At 39.9% G+C, this 21920-nt stretch overlaps 2 protein-coding genes across 2 annotated transcripts in view; both read left to right on the top strand.

Annotated features, from left to right (window-relative positions):
- CORIN (corin, serine peptidase) overlaps window positions 1-21920 on the top strand; it is a 431554-nt gene that overhangs the window by 252633 nt on the left and 157001 nt on the right. The gene's annotated exons all lie outside the window — the stretch shown is intronic.
- Window positions 4147-11695, top strand: LOC102855391 (craniofacial development protein 1-like). Its single transcript, XM_006894174.1, has 2 exons — window positions 4147-4204; window positions 11319-11695. The coding sequence occupies exons 1-2, from the start codon at window positions 4147-4149 to the stop codon at window positions 11693-11695; spliced, it is 435 nt and encodes a 144-aa protein (XP_006894236.1).

Here is a 21920-nt window from a genome sequence, read left to right on the forward strand (position 1 = left end):
CTGCTCTCCCGGGTAATCAGCAATGCCCCAGTAAACACAGATAAGATCCTACCGGCCTTTCTCCTGCCAGGTTAGTTCCTCAACAACTCACCTGATAGCTCCAGGCGATGGCTGGATCCAAGGTGGTGCCCTGAGGTCACAGGGCTTTGGTGGGGGTTGAGATGTGTGGTTGTGGAGCTGCAAGCGGGCTGGGGGAAGGGGAGGAAAGCAAGGGACTAGGGGGTAATGAGCGCAGGGCTTGGATACTATCACCAAGAGGTGGGGGCAGGGCTTGGGCGCTGCTGGGGGTTTATGCAGCAGCACCCTGTGTGTTAAGGGTCACACAGGTGTGGGTTGCAGGGGGGTCACGCAGTGTAAGGTAGTCTTCGTTCCTCTGGGGTCTCACAGTCTTCGCTCCTCTGGAGTTCCGTGGTAGGTGGCTGACTGTTGTTCTTCCCGGGTCTCTTCCAGGCCCCTCTCGCAGTGGAACCCCGTCTGGCAGCGGCGTTCTCCCATCTGGCGGCGGCCGTTACAGAACATTTAAATACATTGATTACTATAGCTTTATTTTTTGTTCTGCATATGCCTCATATTTTAGTTTTTATACCAGTGAAGGTTTACAAATTGTTGGGGGCTTTTTATACATTCACGAACATTTTGTTTTATAACACTAATTGCCATTGATTTATGCAATTACAAAGTGCGTAGCCCAAAGATGGTGCCTCTCTGGGGGGTTTGAATTCACTAGAAACTCTTTGAGAGAAAGTGGGACACTCTGCTCAAGGGCCATTTATAGTCTTCGAAAACTTGCAGGAGGGTCAATTATGCGCCATTTCCAACTTGACAATGAGAGAGAAACACTTACAATGTTGTTGTTATGTACCATCGCATCAAAACAAACTGATAGCTAATCCTCAAATGGGTGTTCAGAGGCAGTAATTTGCATTGGAGCAAACTGTGCATCATTCTCCCAGCATATTTTACCCCTCTTTCTTTTCCCTCCCCCAGTTCACTTTGAAAAAAGATATTCATTCACGGTTGAACAATTACCCACCTCCCCTTCTCCCCCCAATCCTCCTTGCATTGATACACTCTTATTCTGGGCTGTTGTAATAAATATAATATCTAATGATTTATTTCTTTTAAAAGTTCTTTCCTTCATCTGTTCTCCATTTTCAATAGATAATCAAAGGATTTGGTCATTTGAAATGATACTCATGTTTTCTTCAGCAGAAAGAAAAAGAAAAGAAAGAAACAACCCTTATGTCCATTTATTCCAGATCAAAGGTTAATAAAATGTGACCCATAAACAACAGCCAACCCACAAGCTGATTTTGTAATAAATTTTATTAGGACACAATGGCAACACTCATTCACTTATAAATTTATTATCTTTCATACTACAGTGAGAGAGAGGAACAGTTGCCACAGAGATCTTAAAGATTCTAAAGACAAGACCGTTATTCTCTGACAGGAAAAAATGTCTCAATCTCTGTTCTAGATTGATTCATAGTTGTTTAAGCGCATTGGTTTAACATTGGGAAACTTAAGTTCTGCTTCTACTTTGGCTCATTCCCGTTGTCTCTGTGGCCTTGATATGTCCATTTATATAATGAGGAAGTGGGGGAGTGTATGGCTCCCAGTCTTTACAGCTTCAAAATTTCAGAAATCCAATAAACTCTTGTTTTTGTTGTTGTTAGGTTTGCTGCAGCTAACTCTGACCCATAATGACAGTAGACAGTGTGACAGCAGAACTACTTTTAAGGTTTTCAAGGCGATGATGTTTCGGAAGTAGATTGCCAGGCCTCTCTCCCAAGGTGCCTCTAAGTGGATTTGAACTGACAACCTTACTGCCTAGCAATCAAACGCTTGACCTTTTGCAGCATTCAGAGAATCCCAATAAACTCTACGATCTAAAGTTGATCCCCCGCCCCCCTTTAGAGGTTAATGTCACTATCTATAATAAGCCCTTTTGAGCACATTAGGCACTCTTCCAAATTTCCATACATGTTCAAGGTTATAAAAATAATAATACAGCTGGACTAGTTTGACCATGTGAAAGGTGTCAAGTGTTAAGGACCTAGGCAGGCACTTTACCTTATCTCTCTTAGTCTTCAAAATAAACTGTGCTAATTGGGTGTTAGTATTCACAGCTGAGAAAGGGGAATGCTGATCTACATCATCAGTGCTGTCTTCTTTCTGTCCTCTTTATTTCAATTCCATCAACTGAATATATGATGGTACAGTGTAATGTACAGTCAGTATCAACTCCCAGGACCTGACAGGACAAAGTCAAACTCCCTTAGAGGATTTCCAAGCCTGTGATCTTTAAAGGGGCAGGTGCTCAGTTCTTGTCTCCTGTAGAACTGCCACTGTGAGTTTCAGTTGTCGTCTCTGGTTCTCTCTGTCTCTCTCTCTCATTGCCATGAAGTCGTTAAGACTCATAGCTGACATTTCCATCTGGTTTCTGAGGCTGCAAATTACCCAGGAAGAGATAGCCTATTTTTCTCCTATGTAATATATTTGAAGTGTTAGCAGCACAACTCTTTACAGACTATGTTCCAGAGCTCCCTTTCTTCCAGTTAGCAACTGAATTGTTTAGCCATTTGCCACCTTAATTCCTTGAATATATATTATATATTGTTATATATATATAAGTGTATATATTAATATATTATCGTTGTTGTTATGTACCATCGAGTCAACTGCAGCTCATAGCAAACCTATGAACAGTAACTCTGAACCCTGCTCTATCCTGAGCCAATCTTACTCTCTCAGACACACCTGCCCCCATTTCCAGTCACAGTTTCAGTGCATTTCATCCAGGATCTTCCTCTCCTGAGCTGTCCCTTCTGCTCGGCTCCACAGTCAACACTCTTGGCACCAGCATCCAGGAAATCAAAAAGCGTATCGCGATGGGAAAGTCTGCTGTTAGGGACCTCTCTAAAGTACTCAGGAGCAACGGTGTCTCTCTGGAGACTAAGCTGCGCCTGATACAGGCCATGGTCTTTGTAATCGCTTGTTATGCATCAGAGAGTTGGACAATGACTAGGGAGGACAGAAGGAGAGTGGATGCTTTTGAGCTGTGGTGCTGGAGAAGAGTACTGAATGTACCATGGACTGCCAGGAAAACAAACAGATTCATCTTGGAGAGGATTAAACCAAGCTACTCCTTGGAGGAAAGGATTCTTGGGCTTCATCTGACATACTTTGGACGTGTTGCCAGGAGGGACGGGAACTTGGAGAGGGACATCATGCCTGGGAGGGTGGAGGGACAGCGCAGGAGGGGAAGATTGATTCAGTGACTGGGGTAATTGGGATGGGTGTGTCAGAGGCAGTGCGGTTGGCACAGGATAGAGCAGGGTTTAGGGCTGTTGTGCATAGGGTCACTATGAGTCGCAAACGACTCGACGGCACATAACAACAACAACAACAGCAAATATGTGATCCATTTAATTTGCTTATTGTTTACATAAATACAGTTTAAATAATATTACATATTTTCCCCAACTGCAGCCTGCTCTTAACCTCTTTTCTTAAGCATTTTCTTTTCTTTTTTTTTACAGTAACATGATTAGATAATTGAATGAATGATATAGTGTGTTTATAAAAACTTTGAGGGAGAAGCCACATGGCAAAAATATCTCTACCATATATGTTACTAATGCAAAAATGTGGTGTTTTAAACAAAATTATAAAATAAATTATTGCTTAAGTGTCATCAAGTTGACTTCAATTCCTGGCAATCCTATGAGTTACAGATCTGAATCATGCCCTATCCTGTGTCATCCTTACCATCTTTTTAAAAAATTTATTGATTTTCATATAACAATTAATTTAGATTGTGATTCATTCATATTCCAAAATAGAAGCTCACTTTGTTGTTCCGTTTTGGTGGTTAGTTTTGTTCCTCGTGGTTTGTTAATGACTTAGGCAGTGGCTATGTGAATCACAGAGTAGAACGGCTGCATAGGGTTTACTCAGCTGTGATTGTTATGAAAAGGAGCCCTGGTGACTCATAATCCAAAGGTGCAGAGAGAGAGGTGCATTGGGTAGGAGCATGTCTCTGCAAGGCTCATGACAACAGAGCCTCAGGAGGCATGACTGGGGCTGTGGGGACTCTAGAGTGGCTGGGTTGGGGCCTGGATCTGAATTAGTGCTGTGATAATGACGGTAGCAGCAGCAGCAGAAGCAACAGTCGCGGCTGTGGGGATTCAAGTCACAGGTAGGAGAAGGTCCATGTGAGCTTTGTGCTGTATTCGTGGGAGCCTGCTTCTCTGTGTATCCTTGTGGCATCTGCACAAATATGAACTCTGACCTGAGTGTTGGAACAAGAATTTCTGGCACTCAGGCAATAATGGTTTGCTTGTCAGCAAACGGTTACAGAATAAAAGCATACACATGAACCTTGCAATAAAGCATGTCAGGGAGTTTACAGAGTTCTTCAGAGTTTAGCATCTTTAGTTCTAAATGCTAAACATTGCCCAGGGGATATGCAAAGGTTAGAAAAAGACATTACTTTTAAAGATCATAGTAGTCAATGGAAAAGAGCACCAGTTTTAAATGACACTTTGAGTGACCCAAGAGTTAATGAAAAAGAGAATTTTCAAATTCAAGTTTTCCTTGCAGTTGAATAAACAGACATTCTGAATTATTTGCAAATCGTGAATCCACTTTTAGCTTCTTGTGTGACCTCTGCAAGTTACAGAAGATGTCCAAGGAAGCATTGAAATGCCATTGTGCAAATTGACACAAAATTAAACTGAAACTTCGACTAGACTTATTCATGGGAAGAGCTTAATACTTTTATTAGAATTGTTCCATACAATTATCAGCTCTAAAAAAAAAACCCTCACCAAAACCACCAAACCCAAACCTACTGCCAGCAAGTAGCTTTTGACTCATAGTAACCCTGTAAAACCCTGGGGCTGCAAATCTATAATGGGAACAGAATGTTTCATCTTTGTCCTGTGTAGCAGCTAATAGGTTTGAACCTGTGATACTTTGAATAGCCACCCACTAGAGCTCCTTTTATCACTTCTGTTGTTTTTAGATGCTGTGGAATGAAGTACAGCTCATAGGAAGGTGTGAACAAAATATCAGAACCTTGTTGTAACCGGCCTCATCCACACAATCTCTGACATGCTTGAGCCCATTTTGATCAGTTCTAGGACAACTTAAATTTGCATTTCATGTTAATTTAGAAAAAAATTTACCCTAATGTTATCTAAAATACTCATAATAGCTCCTATAACAGTTACAGCAGTCATCGTCTCCAAATTAAATGGACAGAAAAGAATAAAATTAGTAGAAATTGTTTTCAATCTCTTATTTTCCTACAGTGACTGATGTCTATTATTAAAAAGTATGTTGTGTAAATGATACATTTTGGTGATCTAAGAAATGAGTTCTCATAAAAACCAACAAGAAAAAGACATTTCGTGGTCAATCAAGATATTGCGTTAATAACATCATTACTTATTGTATTGAATTAAATTATGACACAAAATATTATTTCTGTGCAATGTGTAACTTTGTACTGTTCTTCATGTACTACTATTGATACTATTTTGCTGAATAAGTAACAGGATCATTTCAGCAGGAAAAAAAATACATTTTATTCTTTTTAATGGTACTCTCCACCCTCCAAATTATAAAGAGAAGAATACCAAGACTTAAGTTCCTCTTAAGGAAACAGAAGCCCTAGAAACCTGCTGACACCTTGATTTTAGCTTAGAAACTAGATTGATGTTGAACTTGTGACTTTCAGAATGAAACAATAATAAATGCGTGTTGTTTTAGTCTACCAAATTTGTGTTAATATGGTAGCACAGTGTTCTTGAGTGTTTGTATTAAAACTGTGACCTCGGAAGTCAAATATCTTAGGTTCTCATAAATAGCTCTAACATTATCAATTATGCTACCGTGGTGTTAAAGATTTGTTGTTCAAAATAGCTTTTCTAGCCATTCATTTTGACTTTACCATGTGGATAGGGGAGGAGAGTATGCTGATAGGGTATGTTAGCTTATCTACAGAGGGCTGGCTAGTCTTGCCTTTATAATGAGCAGATCCAGCAGCAGAATTTGAAAATCTCACCACCAGCAAAGAAGCAGCAAGGGAATGCAGTGCATCCTTCAGAGCCAGAGATTCTTGCACCAGCCAGGCCAGAGCCTAGAGGAGCAGCAGCCATAGCAGAAAACCAGAGACTTGATATGAAACAGATCAGACCTTGGGACTGCTACACCATGGAAGCAAAACTATGAGCCTTTGCCCAAGATTGCTGGAGGACTTAGGATGAGCACCTATTTGACAGGGCAAAGACAGAGCTTTGATGTCCTAGTGATAAGAAGCTGCAATGCAATTCCAAAGGCACATGGTTCAAATCCACCAGCTGCTCCATGAGAGGATTGTCAGTGTCCTTCTGTGCAATTTAATGCCTCTGAAAACCTGCCAGAAGGTTAGTTATGAGCTGGTTCCAACGTGATGACACACAACAAGAGCCTAAAGCCATGAGGCTGAAGGCTGAGGTGCCTGTGAGCCTATTTAAGAAGCCGTCCCAACTGCGTGATTGTGTCTGCTACTACACTTACAGCCTTTTGACTTCTCTAGTATGGTTCTGTGTGGTCTTTGAGCTATGGCAATGGATTTTGGACCCAGTAAAACAGTAAGATTGGTTTTGAGATGAGTAGAAAGATTTGGGGGGGTATACCTATCTTCATGAGAATTGGTTTTGTGTTGTGGGTGCTCTTAACAGGGACAGTTCCCTTTTGGGGAGTTGGTAAAGGTCAGATATGGCTGTTCTCATGTGGTCCTTGCTCTTTTTACAGCTACTTATATGAGTTTGACCTCATTCTCTGACAAAGAATGATACCACCTTAAAGATATGCTCCAAGGAGAAATGAACAGAAAGACCTTACTAAGTATTCACTTAAAAAAGTATCAGACATCTGATTTGGGGTGAAATATTTAGCAAGGCAAAGGACTTCCCTTCACTTTTATTCCTTCCTAGTTTATGATCAATATTGCTGCCCAAAATATAAAACATGCTAACTTTTGGTTGTTATGACCTTCATGTAAGTGCAACCTCACTTAGAGTCTCATTCTTTAGATTCTATCCTTTCCAACTTCTCATCCTAATTTTCTAATAGATTGTCACACATTGCACTGGGAAAAGGCTATACATCTGAGAGCTGGGCAATGAATAAGTATGACAGAAAATGAATTAATGTCTTTGAGCTGTGGTGTTGGAGAAGAGCACTGAACATCCCATGGACAGCCAAGAAAAGAAACAGATATGTCTTGGAGATGGTGCAGCCAGAATGCTCTTTGAAGGCAAGAATGGTGAGGCTTCTCCTCACATACTTTGGGCATGTTGCTAGGAAGGGGTATTTCTTGGAGAAGGTTATGATGCTGGGAATGGTGGAGGGTCAGTGAAGGAGAGGAAGACCATCAACCAGGTGTATTGACACAGTGACTGCTACAATGGGCTCTTGTGTGTCAGGAAGTGTGAGGATGGCACAAGATAGAACAGGGTTTAGATCTTTTATTCATGCAGTTGCTATGAGTCATACTCGACTTGACAGTACCTAACAACAACAACAATTGCCATCCAGTAAGCAAAGATATATAAAGTGATCTCTTTCAAGGTAGAGGTACTTGAGGGGCAAAATTTGCTTTCAGTTAGTAACAAAAAGTTTGGAGGGTCAAACCCATCTTGTGGCACCATGGGAGGAAAGACCTGACAGTCGACTTCCATAAAACAGTGCAGGGAGTTCTTGTTGCTTAGTCCATAACGAATTACACTGCTAACTCAATGGCTATACATACCTCTCTGGTGGTTCAAATCTACCAGCTATTCAATGTGAATTACAACCTTGGAAACCCAGTGGAGGGTCAGGCATGAGTGGAAATCAATTGAATGGCACTGAGTAAATGAGTAAATTACAATGATCACAGCTAAGAAAACCCTGTGGAGAAGTTATACTTTGTAACACAAAGGGTCAACATGAACTGAAAAAACACACCACCACTAACATCTCCCATGGTAAGGTAATAACCTATGATTATTTTGTCCACTAATGGTTTCTGCAAGGCTTTATGGTTTCTGTTGTGTTCTGGACTGTGCTTCTACACAGGACCTTCCTAAGACTTAGTTAAAGGAATAAGTAGTCTCTAGGAACAGTCCAAACAAAAATTGATGCCTTTGAACTGTGATGTTGACTAAGAATATTGACTATCCCAAGTACTATCGAAAGAACAAACAAATCGGTCTTGTTGGAAGTTCGACCAGGGTGCTCCTTGGAGGCAAAGACAGTGAAAGTTTGTCTCCCATGCTTTGGGCTTGTCAGGAGAACAAGTCCTTGGAAAAGGACATCATGCTGGGGTGGATGGAGACTCAGAAAAAGAGAACAAGGCCTTCAACAGGGAAGATCAATCCTATGACTGCAACAATGGTATTGAGCATGGGAGAGACTGTGCAGATGGCACTGGATAGGGCCAGGTGCTGGTCTGCCATTCATTGGGTCACTCAGAGTCAGAGTTGACTTAAAGGCACCTAACGACAATAACACAACCTCAAGATAAATAGATAAAATCCAAACTTGAAGAATTTAATCCGATAAAGCAGTGAGACCTTGACCAAACAAAACAACCAACACTGGAGGGCAATCCCTGTGATTCAGTAGAGAACCTTTGTTGTTTTCTTCCAAAGTGCCTTGGAGGGGACTTGAATTTTCAACTTTTCAGTGAGTAGCTGGGCACTTTGCCCCATGTAGAGATGCCAAGCTTTTCCAGGAGTCCTTCAAATTAAGCCAAACTTTGCAAAACAGCTGGCCTCCTGCTCTGTCTACTTGTAAATGACCCTGGAGTGGCGTCTATGAATGTTACTTAGGATGATAGTTGCTGAGATTTTTAAAAAACAAAATGTATTGATGTTCTTAAGACTAGAACAGTTTGGCACATGTGGCACTAACTATTTCAGAGGAACTTATCCATAGTCATCAAGAGTTTCATTTCAATCTGGGTGGCAAGTGAGAATTTCTAACAGAGATTATTAATTTGTAATGAAGTTAGCTAATGAAAATGCAAAAAAAAAAATATTACATAACACACGAAGTTAGGACTCTTAAAAATATATAAGAACTGCTTAAAATAAAACTGTCTGCATAAAAATGGAATTTGTGGAGTTATTGGTTATTAGGAAAATGTACAAAGTATGAATGAGTGTTCCATGATAGACTATGCTATGAAGATTCATAATTTTGTGTTTATTTTTTAAAATACAAACTTATTTTTAAAGAAGTCTGATTTTATTTTAACAAATGCTGAAAATATCTGCAGGTATTTTCAAATGGACAACTACCAATAAAGATATTTTATATTCACATTGTGAAGAAATTAAAAAAATAAGGAAGACCCTCAATGAAATGATTGGCTCAGTGACTGCAACAATAGGCTTTTTAAAAAAACTATTCTTATTTGCATACAATAATTTGTTTACATTGTGTTTCTTTGATGTATGTTGTGTTTTATACAGTCTTTCATTTACATTGTGTTTCATACAATCATTCATATACATTGTATTTTATATAATCAATTATTGTTGATCTAAGTCTCTTATTACACCATCTTTAAGTCTGCATGAATCTTTCCTATCCCTTTGCCCTCCATCCATCCATTAAACTCTGCTATACTAGTGACTTCCACCATTCTACTTTTCCCCATTTGTACATGTATACACATCTTACAACCCAGCAGGGCTTATGGGGTTGATACAGGATCAAGAAGGTCTCCTTTGATGTACATAGGGTTACAATGAGTCAGAACTGACTGAATGGCAACTAAAAACAGCATTACCCTAGTGAGTACTGCCAGATGTGTGAAAGCATTTGAAATCTGCAGAGTATCGCAAGAAGTCAAAATCAACTTGATCAGGGTTTCATTTTTTTTGCTTCGCTTCATCATGTGATCTCCCTCTGGTGTTTACTGTTAAGATTGACACTGGCTGTAAATAGTCCCCAGACTTTTCCCCTTCTGTGAAAACCATCAGGTTTTCAGAGGCTGTAAATGACACAGGAGAAGACTGCTCATCTTTCACCCCTGGAGCAGCTGATTAATTCAAACTTCCAGCCTTTGGGTTGGGAGCTCCTCTACTAACCTAGAACCACTGATGAATCCGAACCCAGAGAATCACCACCTTGGGATGACCAACATAACTCTCTATGAGCCAGAGCGCCCTACTATAGTTAAAGGAATTACACACTGAAGAGAAATAAATGATGATATGAGGGGACATAATGGTGCAAATTCCCCCCCCCCCAAAAAAAAACAAAGCACCAAGAAACAATAAGAAGAGTGAAACAACAGAAAAATGTGCAGAGGGCATTTTTAGGTATCAATTGTGAAATATTTTTCTTTTTCTGTAGTAGATATATTGGTAAGAGTCTTGGTAGTGTAGCGGTTAAAGAATTTGGCTGCTAAAGGTGAGCAGTTCAAATGCACTGGCCACCCGACTAGAGAAAAATGTGTCCATTTGCTCCTGCGAAGATTTAGAATCTTGGAGACTCTGCCTTATTGGGCCACTATGAGTTAGAATCAACTTGATGACAGAAACTTTGGCTTTAATGTCATTTTTTTTAAAAAATTCCATTTTGTTTGAATGAAAATTTAAAAATCACATTTTTGTTTTCTGGATAATAATTCATAGACATTATCACTGATTGTTCAAACTAACTTTTGTTGTTGTTGTTAGAATGAACTATTTTCAACATTTAAGCAAACCCTTACTGTGTATTACTTTTTCCCTGATCCACCTTCTCTGCTGGACTTCTCCCCTTTTTCTCCCACCTCCATCCCATTTAATCCATAGTGTATATCCTTTTTTAAATTATTAATTACAACACATACAATGTCTGTTTCTTCATTTCAGATTGACCTTCCTCTTACTTATTCCAATATAGGAATTATCTATCTACTCTTTTCCCACCCTCTCACCCTTCTCCTCCTCCCCCCACTGTAACCATCCTATTTTTATAATTGGATTTATATAGTATTTGTCCTTTTGTGACAAGTGTTTTACTCAGCATAATGTCTTCCAGACTCATCTGTGCTGGGTTTAGTTGTAATAACTGTTGGATGTGAGATACCAGACTTCAAAGTTGTTTAGTAATAGCACAAATCAAGTGATTTCTTGTTGTTGTTTGTCATTGAGTTAAAACTGACCAGTAGTGCTCGCTTCGGCAGCACATATACTAAAATTGGAACGATACAGAGAAGATTAGCATGGCCCCTGCGCAAGGATGACACGCAAATTCGTGAAGCGTTCCATATTTTTATGAAGAAGGCAGGGTGACTAAGGAGGTGGATGCTACATCTAAAGAAGCCAAATCTTTCTTCAAGCAAAATGAAAAAGAGAAACCACAGGCGAACTCCCCTTCAGCTCTCCCCTCGCTCCCTGCAGGCTCAGGGTTAAAGAGACCAAGTGGCATGAGCAGTCTCCTGGGGAAAATCGGAGCCAAGAAGCAGAAAATGAGCACCCTTGAGAAATCCAAGTTAGATTGGGAGAGTTTCAAGGAGGAAGAAGGAATCGGGGAGGAGCTGGCCATCCATAATCGAGGGAAAGAAGGGTACATTGAACGGAAAGCTTTCCTAGTCCGAGTGGATCACAGGCAGTTTGAAATTGAGCGAGACCTCAGGCTGAGCAAGATGAAGCCCTGACGTGATGGTGGAAGACCAGTCGCCGCACAATCCTGCTGACAATGTGACGTGTTCGGCCTTTCGCACCCAGGTTCCCCAGCAAGCTCCTTTTTCTACATCATTGTTCTGCCCATTTCTCCTGTGGTTTCATTCATTTTTACTTTTAAAAGTTTGTCCTAAAAAAAAGGAAATAAAAATTGACCGTGTAAGAAAAAAAACAAAAAACAAAAACTGACCAGTAGCTGACCCTCCAGTGGGCTTTCGGAGGTTGTAAATCACACAGGAGGAGATTACCCATCTTTCTCCCATGGAGCAGGTAGTGGCTTAGAGCCACCTGCTTCTGAGTTGGCAGTACATCTCTTTACCCGCTGGACCACCAAAGTGTCTTAGCAAAGAGAAGTCAGAATCTCCACAGCCTCTGAGGGAGTGGGGGCTCTCAGATGGCTGGAGTCTCCTTTGTGCTCGCCTCTGAGGACTATGTGCTGAGCGTGGCTGCCATCTTGTGATCCTCTTTAGAAACTGCGCTTGTCCCATTTGGCAAGTGGGAGAGGAAGCACTCTTCTCTGTGGTGTCATCACCCGGCTCTGAGCTCAATTCTTCCAATCCAACTACCATGGTCTGTGCATCCTTTCAGAAAGCTTCCCAGGATTGAGCACATTAGTCTTATAAGTAGAGTATCTTTTAGAAGATACTATATTACTGCTCAAATCATAGTTTGTGTTTATACTGATATGTACATCTTTTTAAAAATATTGTAGTAAAATTGCTATAATACTATTTACCTCTTACCCATCACAGCTCTGGTGGTCTGGCGGGTGAGGAGCTATGCTGCCAACTCACATCCACCAGCAGCTCTGTGGGCAAAAGATGGACAATCTCCTCCCTTGCGATTTATAGCCTGTGAAAACCCAGTGGAGGGTCAGCTATGAGTCACTTTCAACTTGATAACACATAACAACAACAAATTTAAAATTCTGTGACATGTGACATTAATTGCATTTACCACACTGTGCCACTATCACCAGTATTTCCCTAAACTCTTTCAGCACCTCAAATAGAAACTTACAAGCCCTGAGCACTAAATTCCATCCCTACAGTCATGGGTCATCACGTACCTCTTCTGGTGTCTCTGTATTTGCCTTTTCTAGATCCTTCCTATACATGGGCTCATGGGCTTTATCGGACTTCCTTCACTTAGCAGAATGTTTCCAAAGCTCATTTATGTTGTTGTTGGTTTATGTATGATCAAGTCAGAACCAACTCCTAGGTGATTCTCCAACATTTGTAGAGGCTGTTTATTGCATGAGAGATTGCCTTTCTTCCTCCTGTGGTGGATTTGAACTGGTAGATTTGAACCACATGCCTTGGAGTTGGCAGCAAAGCTACCAGAGGTCGCTCCTGTAAAGCAAGTATTACAACCTCATTTCTCTTTGTTCTTAAATGATGAATAGTCCATTGTATGTTTATGTATGTACCTCATTTTGTTATCCATGCATTAATGGACACTTGGATCATTTCCACCCTTTGGCAACTATGAATAAAAGGAAGCATAATTTTTGACTCTGTTATCTCCTGTGATATTTTTATTTCTTTCAGTGTCAGAGCAGCCTGTCTCTCACTCGATTCAGAGCTTCAAACCAGATTACTTGTATACACATTTCTAGAAACTTGAGCTTCCCTTAACTTCTTCTCTGCTGTTACTTGTCTGATTTTGTACCTCCTTTTTGAACTGCTTCTTGTTCACAAGGGATGTTGTTCCTGTTTACCTCTGCAGAGGGACATGTGAAGCCTGTGAAGATTCTGGGAGAAAAAAATAGATTCTATTTTCCCCTCCGCTTCAGAGCTTTTGGGTGTCATGTACTAAACCCTCTCGTCCACCAGGCTGGCAGCTGAGGCTCTGGAATGCAAGTTAATTAAATTGTGCTTATATTTAGTTTTAGGCAAGGTTGATTTTTTTTCCATGTTAGGTTTAGTCTGTGTGGCTTTGTTATACACAATCCCGGGAACTCGGGGTAACTATGGATACTTTGGAAGATTTTATATTAGCTGCCCTGTGAAAGGCATGCGGTGGTAGGGTAGGAAAGGCAGCATGGGAGAGAAGAACGCTATGTTCCATGGGCATATAGGTCATTTAACGGGGCACAAATGATTTAACAGCAAAAGTATACTTTTCCTGGAGCAATCAACTTCCTTTTCTGTCCGTGAGGCCAAACAAAGATAGCAGTGCTCATGCTAGGTATTGCTTTACTGGCTCCTGTGTGTCTCTTCAGGATAGCTTCATTTGTTTGCTTTTGTTTTTTCAGTTATCTTGGTCATTTCAAAGAGTCCATCCCCCCCCCCCCTCGCCTCTTCTTACTTAAACAGTCAGGGGAGTATTCTAAGTGCTGGGGAGTGAAGAAATCTAGTTAAAGCAGGTTAACACTTTAGGCACCAGGCATTTTTCAACACTTTGTAATGGTGATCTAGCAGATTGCACCAAACCTTATCTCACTTGTTTTCAAGTCTCTTGTATTAGAAGACCCAGGATGGTACTCTGGGCTTGGCTGCTAAGTAAAAGATTAGAAATTTCAGCCTACACGGGGTGCCTTGGGGGAAAGGTCAACAATAGACTTTAAAAAAATCAGCTGTTGAACACCCATTGGAGCTTGCTCTGGAGTCCTACAGCTCTACTCTGTCACATGTAAGGTTGCTAAAAGTTGACGTTGTTGTCACAGCTATAAGTAATAAAATTATGCTGTTTTTGTTCTGTACCATCGAGTAGGAACCAATACATAGCTGACGCTCCGGGGGTTTGCAGAGGTAGCAAATTGCATAGAAAGAGCTTATCCATATCCTTCTGGTGGATAGAACATTATTGTTGTTATGCACTGTCAATTCGCCTGCGACTCACAGTGACCCTATATACAACAGCCCTAAACTCTGCTCTATCCCATGCCAATCTTATTGTCTCCAACACACCTATCCCCATTACCCTGGTCACTGAATCAATCCATTGCATCGAGGGTCTTCCTCTCCTGTGCTGTCCCTCCACCCTCCCAAGCATGAGGTCCCTCACCAAGGACTGATCCCACCTTGCAACTTGCCCAAAGTATGTCAGACAAAGCTTCAGAATCCTTGCCTCCAAGGAGCAGCTTGGTTTCACTTTCTCTAGGCCAAACTTATTTGTTCTCCTAGCAGTCCATGGAGTCCTAGCAGTATATTCAATACTCTCCTCCAGCACCACAGCTCAAAGGCATCAATTCTCTTTCTATCATCCCTAATAATTGCCCAGCTTTCTGATGCATAACAAGTAATTTCAAAGATCATGGCCTGTATCAGGTGCACCTTAGTCTCCAGATTGACATCATTGCTCTTCAGTAGACAACATTAAAATGTTGCTATTTGGTCCCATTGAGTCAAGTACAAATTATAGTGATCCTATAAACAACAGAGCTGAACTCTCCTGTCCCATCCTTATCATCTCTCACACACTTGAACATATTGTTACAGTCACTGTGTTAATCACTCTAAAAGAGAGAATCTTCTTTTCTTTCACTGACCCTCAACTCTTCTAGCATAATGTCCCTTTTCAAGGAATAGCCTATTCTAGCAGCATGTTTAATGTATGTGAGATGAAGCATCTCCATTCGTATTCCAAGAAGCACTCTGGCTGCACATTTTCCAAGACATTTATTTGTCCCATGGGATATTCAATGTTCTTTCCCAACACTAAAACTCAAAGGCCTGAATTATTCATCTGGCATCCTTATTCGTTGTCTAGTTCTCAGATGCACAGAAAGTGAAGGGAAAGACCAAAGCCTAAATCAGACACACCTTAGTCTTCACACTAGCATCATTACCCCTCAGTATTTGGAGAGGTCCCTGACAGCAGACTTGTTCGATGCAATGCATCTCTTGATCTCCTGACTGCTGGTAAGAAAGGTGTTGATCATGGATGTAAGTAAAATGAAATCGTTGATAGTGTTGTTATTGTTGTTACATGCAGTCAAGTTAAGTATGATTCTACAGCAACCCTGTGAACCACAGGCTTGAACCCAGCCCTATCCTGGGCCATCCCCATCATCTCTGACACACTTGAACCTGCTGCTGCAGTCGCTGTGTTAATCCATCTCTATCATCCTGTCCTTCACTAACTCTCCACCTTTCCAAGCATGATGTTCCTTTTCAAGGAATACCTCACCTACCTATATGTCCAAAGCATGAGAGACAAAGCTTTACCATACTGACCTCCAAGGAACATTCTGGCTGCACATATCTATTTGTTCTTTTGGCAGTCCATTCAGTACTCTTCTCCAGTACCACAACTCAAAGGCATCAATTCTTCATCATCCTTATTCATTGTCCAGCTCTCTGATGTGGAGAAGGTGATGGAAAAAACCAAGATCTGAATTAGGTTCACTGTGGTCTTCAAACTGACATTATTGCTCTTCAGCATCCTGGAGAAGTCCCTGACAGCAGACTTGCCCGATGAAATATATATCTCCTGATTTTCTCACCTGTGATTTGACGGCACTTAACAACAACAACAGTACCAACGAAATTGATTGTTGATATAAGCAACATGGAATCAATATCAAGGACTTTTCAATCCTTTCTCAATCTGTTATGATGTTTACTGTTGCTCATGTGGTTAGGACCTTTGTTTTCTTGATGTTGTGTTTTGAAAATCACCTGATAAACATTGTAGGACCTGCAAAACACTAATTGATTTGAAAAATAAAGTTTTTATATCTATCTTAAAGCAAATTCATAAAAGCACCTCCCAAAACTTAATTTTTTGAGCTATTATTTCTGAATTTAGAAATTTCTGCTTGTCCTCTCCAAGGGGTAGACTGTCAGCATACAAAATCTAAACTCCACATGTTCTTAAGACATTTGAAGCTTTTGCATTTATTCAGGAAACGGTAAGTAACAAAATCTTTGTGTACATCTTGTTAGTTAATGATTTTGACAAAATTTAGAAAATTTTGGGCCTTTGGACACTAAAACTTGAATTATTATACTGGCTTATGTTTTATTTATTTTTATCATTGGTATACTTTCTCTCTCTCTCTCTCTCTCTCTCTCTCTCTCTCTTCTTTTTGCCTGCCTTCTTTCTTTTTGAAAGAGTGCACCGCATTAGGATTTTTTGAAAGTGGTTTTAGACTTCTGCCTAGCTGCCTATTTCTGGCAGCCTCTGATCATAAAAGCTTGATTTCCTGCTTCCTTTCCACTCTGTCTAATTAGATTTAAAATCTACTGGGTAGCATTTTAGCTAACTCTGCTTCACATGGTGATTTTTACATGAAATGCTGAATGATTCCATGGAACTGCTGTCTGCATTTCTATACTATTTCCATTTTCTTTTCTATCACAGTTACCACCATGTTTTCAGAAAATTATTTTCAGATCATTTTACATTGGCTAATTTTTTTTAAAGAAGCAACAGATCTTTCATTGTGGCTTACATTGTCAGACAAGCAATAAGTATACTCCAACTCTTATATTTAGGAATTTAAATTGAAGTCCAGATGGCAAAGTTTCCATAGAATCAAAGCATAGCTTCATTTCAAAGGAGAAAGCTAAAAAACACTGAGTCAAGGAGTAACTGTGCCTTGAGAACATTTAATTTGTGGAGCTGTTTTGGATTTCCTTTAACATTAGTTTGACAGAGATGGTTTCCTACTAATGGAAACATGCAAGATAATGGGCACTGAAGAACTCTGAGGTGGAATTGTATTATAATTTAAGGGGAAGGGAGATCTGATGGGTGGAGCAAATGGTTAATCCTCTTGTTATTCTTGAGTACTGCTGAGAAGGAACCAACTCCTAGCTGACCCTCCAGTGGGTTTTCAGAGGCAATTAACTGCACAGGAGAAGATTACCCAACTTTCTCCTGTGGAGCAGCTGGTGAATTCAAACTGTATGCAGTCATGATTGCAGTTCAGGTTCTTACCACATGCCACCAGAGTTTGAGCCCACCAAGAGGCACCTGAAAGAAAAACCTGGTGATCTGCTTTCAAAAATCAGTCATCATGCCTCAATTCTCATTCTCTTGGGGTGTATTCCAAGCAGTGGAATAGTTGGATCATATGAAATTTCTGTGTTCAGCTTTCTAAGGAAATGCCAAACTGCCTTCCAGAGTGGTTTTCCCAGTTTACAATCCCACCAAGAATGTGTTTGAGTTTCTATCTCTCCACATCCTCATCAACATTTATTACTTGCTGTCCTGTTAAACTTTGCCACTGCTACTGGAGTGAGATATACTATATTGGTTGTTTTATTTAAGCCTCTTGCTTAGAGTCAACAAGACCTAAGGGAGGGCCTTTGTATTTAAAAGTTGGTTGTTATTATATTTTGGAGGAACATTCTTCTAAGTGATACAGCACTCTTCTATCAACATGTTGTACTGTGGTAATCTGGAGTTGCTGTGGTGTTGAAACTTGTGCCACTGGGATGTTAAAAGTCATAATGGTCACCCATGGTGACCATTGGTGGAGCTCCCAGTTTAAGACAGGTTTGGAAGCAGGAGTGGCATCCACTTCCTAAACAACATGCCTCTGGAAACTTTGAACTTTGAGAAATGACAATAGTTATAGAAAAGCTTCAGGTCTGTTGTTCATAGGGGTGATTGCTCAACTTTATGGCAATCAACAACAACAACAACAACAACTGGAGTGATTTTGAGTCTCATTATATTTTGATTTGCATCTCTATTATTGCCAGTGATTTTGAGTATTTTTTCATGTGTCTCTTGGTCATCCAAATACACCAATGTTCACAGCAGTGTGATTTAACATTGTAAGAACATGGAAACATCCCAAATATCCAACCACAATAGAATGGATTGAGAAACTATAGTACACACACACAATGGAATACTACGCAGCATGCAGGAACAAAGAGTTTGTTAATCACTATCTAACTTGGGAGGGACTGGAGAGCATTATGCTGAGTGAATTAACTCAATCCCATAAGGACAAATACTGTAAACAACCATTATTGTGGGATGATTATGAGCCTCTAAGCAGAGGGAGGGTGGGAACAGAGGGGTGAGGATGGGCAAGGTGTGAAGGCTGGTTAATCATAGGGTCACACAATTTGATGGAGGGAGGGAGGGTAAGTGAAGGAAATGGGGAAAGAGCCAGCATGGAAAAACAATGTATATGAACTTCGTAAAAAACCAGTTTAAACTTTTTAAACATCAGTATTAAAAAAAAAAAAACAAAAAAAAAAAACACACACACACACAAACAAAAACTCAGTCAAGTAGAACTCTACCCTGAAATGTAGGGTTTGTATTAGTTGGAGTCAATTTGATGACAATTGGTAAATAATTAAGAGTTCCAGTTGGATGATGTATTTATTGAATTTAACATAGACTGTCAGAAGAATTCTTTTTTAAAAAATTTAATTATTAATTTTAATGAGAGTTTACAGAGACTTAGGATTTCTAGTCATGTATTGTTGCATTTTTCTCCCTGCCCACCCCCTCCCCCACAAATCACTCTTCTCCTTAAAAAGAAAAATTCATTGTTATGCAATCCCTTCCCCCAAGTTCACTCCACTATGCAGCCTTCACTCTGGACTTCTGTAATGACAAGAATACCCATTCATATATCTCTTTTAAATAGTTCTCTCCCTCATCTGTTTCAATGCAATATACATCATTCCTCCCCTCCTTCTCTGTCTTCCCTCAACCCTGATGTCATTCCCATTTTACAACAGTGGCCCTATACAATATTTGTCCTTTTGTGACTGAGATATTTCACTCAGCATAATGTCCTCCAGGGTCATTCATTTTTCATATTATTTCATGAGTTCCTTGTTTTTCAATGCAGTGTAATACTCCATTATGTGTATATACCAGAGCTTCTCTATCTATTCATTTTCTGATGGGCACATGGGTAGTTTCCAGATCTTTGCTATTGCGAACAAAGCCACAATAAACATGGGTGTACATAGAAGAATTCTTTTGATGTCATTGAATTGTGATACTGGAGAAGAGTACTGAATATCCTAGGGACTGTCAAAAGAACTACAAGTCTATCTTGGAGAAAGTAGAACCAGGTTCCTTCTTAGAGGCAAAGATGGTAAAATTTTTTATATATTTTGGCATGTTGTCAGCAGGGACCAAACAGCAACAACAAAAACAAGAACAACAACTCATCATGATAGAGTTAGAACTAACTCATGGATGATCTTCTAGTGGGGTTTCAGTGATAGTAAATAGCAAAGGAGGTGATTTCTCATCTTTCTCTTGTGTAGGATCTGGTGGATTCAAACTGCCAGCCTTTGGGTTGGCAGTGCAATTCCTTGCCAATGAGCCACCAGTTTGAAAAAGACATCATGTTAAGAAAGGTGAAGGATCAGAGAAAGAGAGGAAGATCTTCAACAAGATAGATTGAAACACGACTGTGGTGATGAGCTCTAGCATATCAGGGATCATGAATATGGTGTGGTTTAGAGCAGGGTTCTAATCTGTTGTTCGTAATGTCACAGTGAGTCATAGTGGTTTTGATGGTGCCTCGGTAAGAAACAGTGCTTCAATCCTGAAGCCACAAATACATCCACTGCTCCACAGGAGAAAGATGGGCACTCTCCTTCTGTGCAATTAAACTGCGTCTGAAAATGCACTGGAGGGTCAGCTATTGGTTGGTTCCTACTCAATGGTACACAACCATAACAATAACTAGAAGAACGAATTAATTTGTCTTGGATGAAGCACAGCCACAGTATTTCTGAGAAATAAGAAGAACAAGATTTTGCCTTTATTATTTTGAACATGTGACCAGAAGGCAACAATCTCTAGAGAAGGATACCCTGCTTGGTAAAAAAGAGGGTCAGGCAGAAAGAGGAAAAGTGTACCTGACCTAGGAAATGTTCACTTGCCACATATGCATGTAAAAGTGATTAAAGAAGACTCAAGAAAATTGATGCCTGAAAAGGTGGGGTGATGATGCTTGTGGATCAATGGTGATAAATTTATAAAACATAATGTATGTGAGTGATAACAGTGTGAATGGAGGGATGCAAGAAACATAATGCATATAAATGTAGCACAATGTATAGGACTTTTGTATGTAAACCACTATAAAATTTAAAAAAGGAAACCAATACCCTTACCTTGTAGCATTGGCAGAAGGTATTGTATTTACTACAGACTGGTAAAAGAATAAACAAATCTGTCTGAGAGGACATGCAATAAGAGTGCTCCTTGGAGGCAAACATGATGAAATTTCATCTCATATACCTTTAAGCATTTTGTCAGGAGACATCAGTCCTTGAAAAATTACATTGTGCTTGTGTCAGTGAAAGACAGAAAGGCCCTCAGCAAGATGGATTCATATATCGAATTTAACAGTGGGCTTGAAAATGGTGGATATTGTGAGGATTACACAAAATAAGGCAAGGTTCTGATCTGTGATTAATAGGGTCACTATGAGTTAGACTTGATTGGACAACAACTAATAATAACAAGAACAATGGCCTTACGGTTTTAGGATATCTGCATTAAGAACTTTTTATCGCCATTTGTTTCTTGATGGACACTTGGGTTGCTTCCATTTCTTTGCTATTGTAAATAACACAGCAGTAAACATGGGTGTGCCTATATCTATTTGGATGGCAGATATGGTTTCTTTAGAGTATACTCTCAGTAATGGCATTGCTTGGCCAAATGGTATTTCTATTTCCAAATTTTTAAGAAAGTGCCAAATTGCCTTCCATAGTAGTTTCACCATTTTACACTCCCACCAACAGTGAGTAAGAGTTCCAATCTCTTCACAACCTCACCAGTATACGTTTATACAATGGAATACTACACAGAATTGAAAAACAATGAACGAATAAAACATTACACAACATGGGTAACCCTGTAGGACTTTACACTGAGTGAAATATCTCAGTCACAAAAGGACAAATATTGCATAGCACCACTGTTATAAAGCAATCTGACATGGGAGTTTGATCACCATTGCATTAGAACAGATGAAGTAAAGAACTGTTTAAAAGGAATATATGATTAGGCATTATACTGTCCAGAACAATAGGCACATTGCAAAGAAGACTGGGGAGGAGGGGGAAGAAGGAGGTAATTGTGCAACAATGAATGAATAATTTTTAAAAAAACAACAAAAAAGTGAACTGGGGGAAAAAGAAGGGAGCAAGAGGGGTAATAATGTGCAACAGTGAATGAATGAATGAATGAAATCTAACTTTCTGTAAACTTTCATTAAAAATCAAAATTAAAATAAAATTTTATTTT

The sequence above is a fragment of the Elephantulus edwardii genome, unplaced genomic scaffold, assembly GCF_000299155.1.
Source record: "Elephantulus edwardii isolate Elephantulus edwardi_28Jun2011 unplaced genomic scaffold, EleEdw1.0 scaffold00137, whole genome shotgun sequence".
NCBI classification, from domain to species: domain Eukaryota; kingdom Metazoa; phylum Chordata; class Mammalia; order Macroscelidea; family Macroscelididae; genus Elephantulus; species Elephantulus edwardii.

Coding starts and splice junctions, on each gene's coding strand:
- LOC102855391 (XM_006894174.1), top strand. CDS start 4,147: ATGACGGTAGCAGCAGCAGCAGAAGCAACAGTCGCGGCTGTGGGGATT. Junction 4,205..11,318: donor TGTGGGGATTCAAGTCACAG/GTAGGAGAAGGT, acceptor ATTTTTATGAAG/AAGGCAGGGTGACTAAGGAG.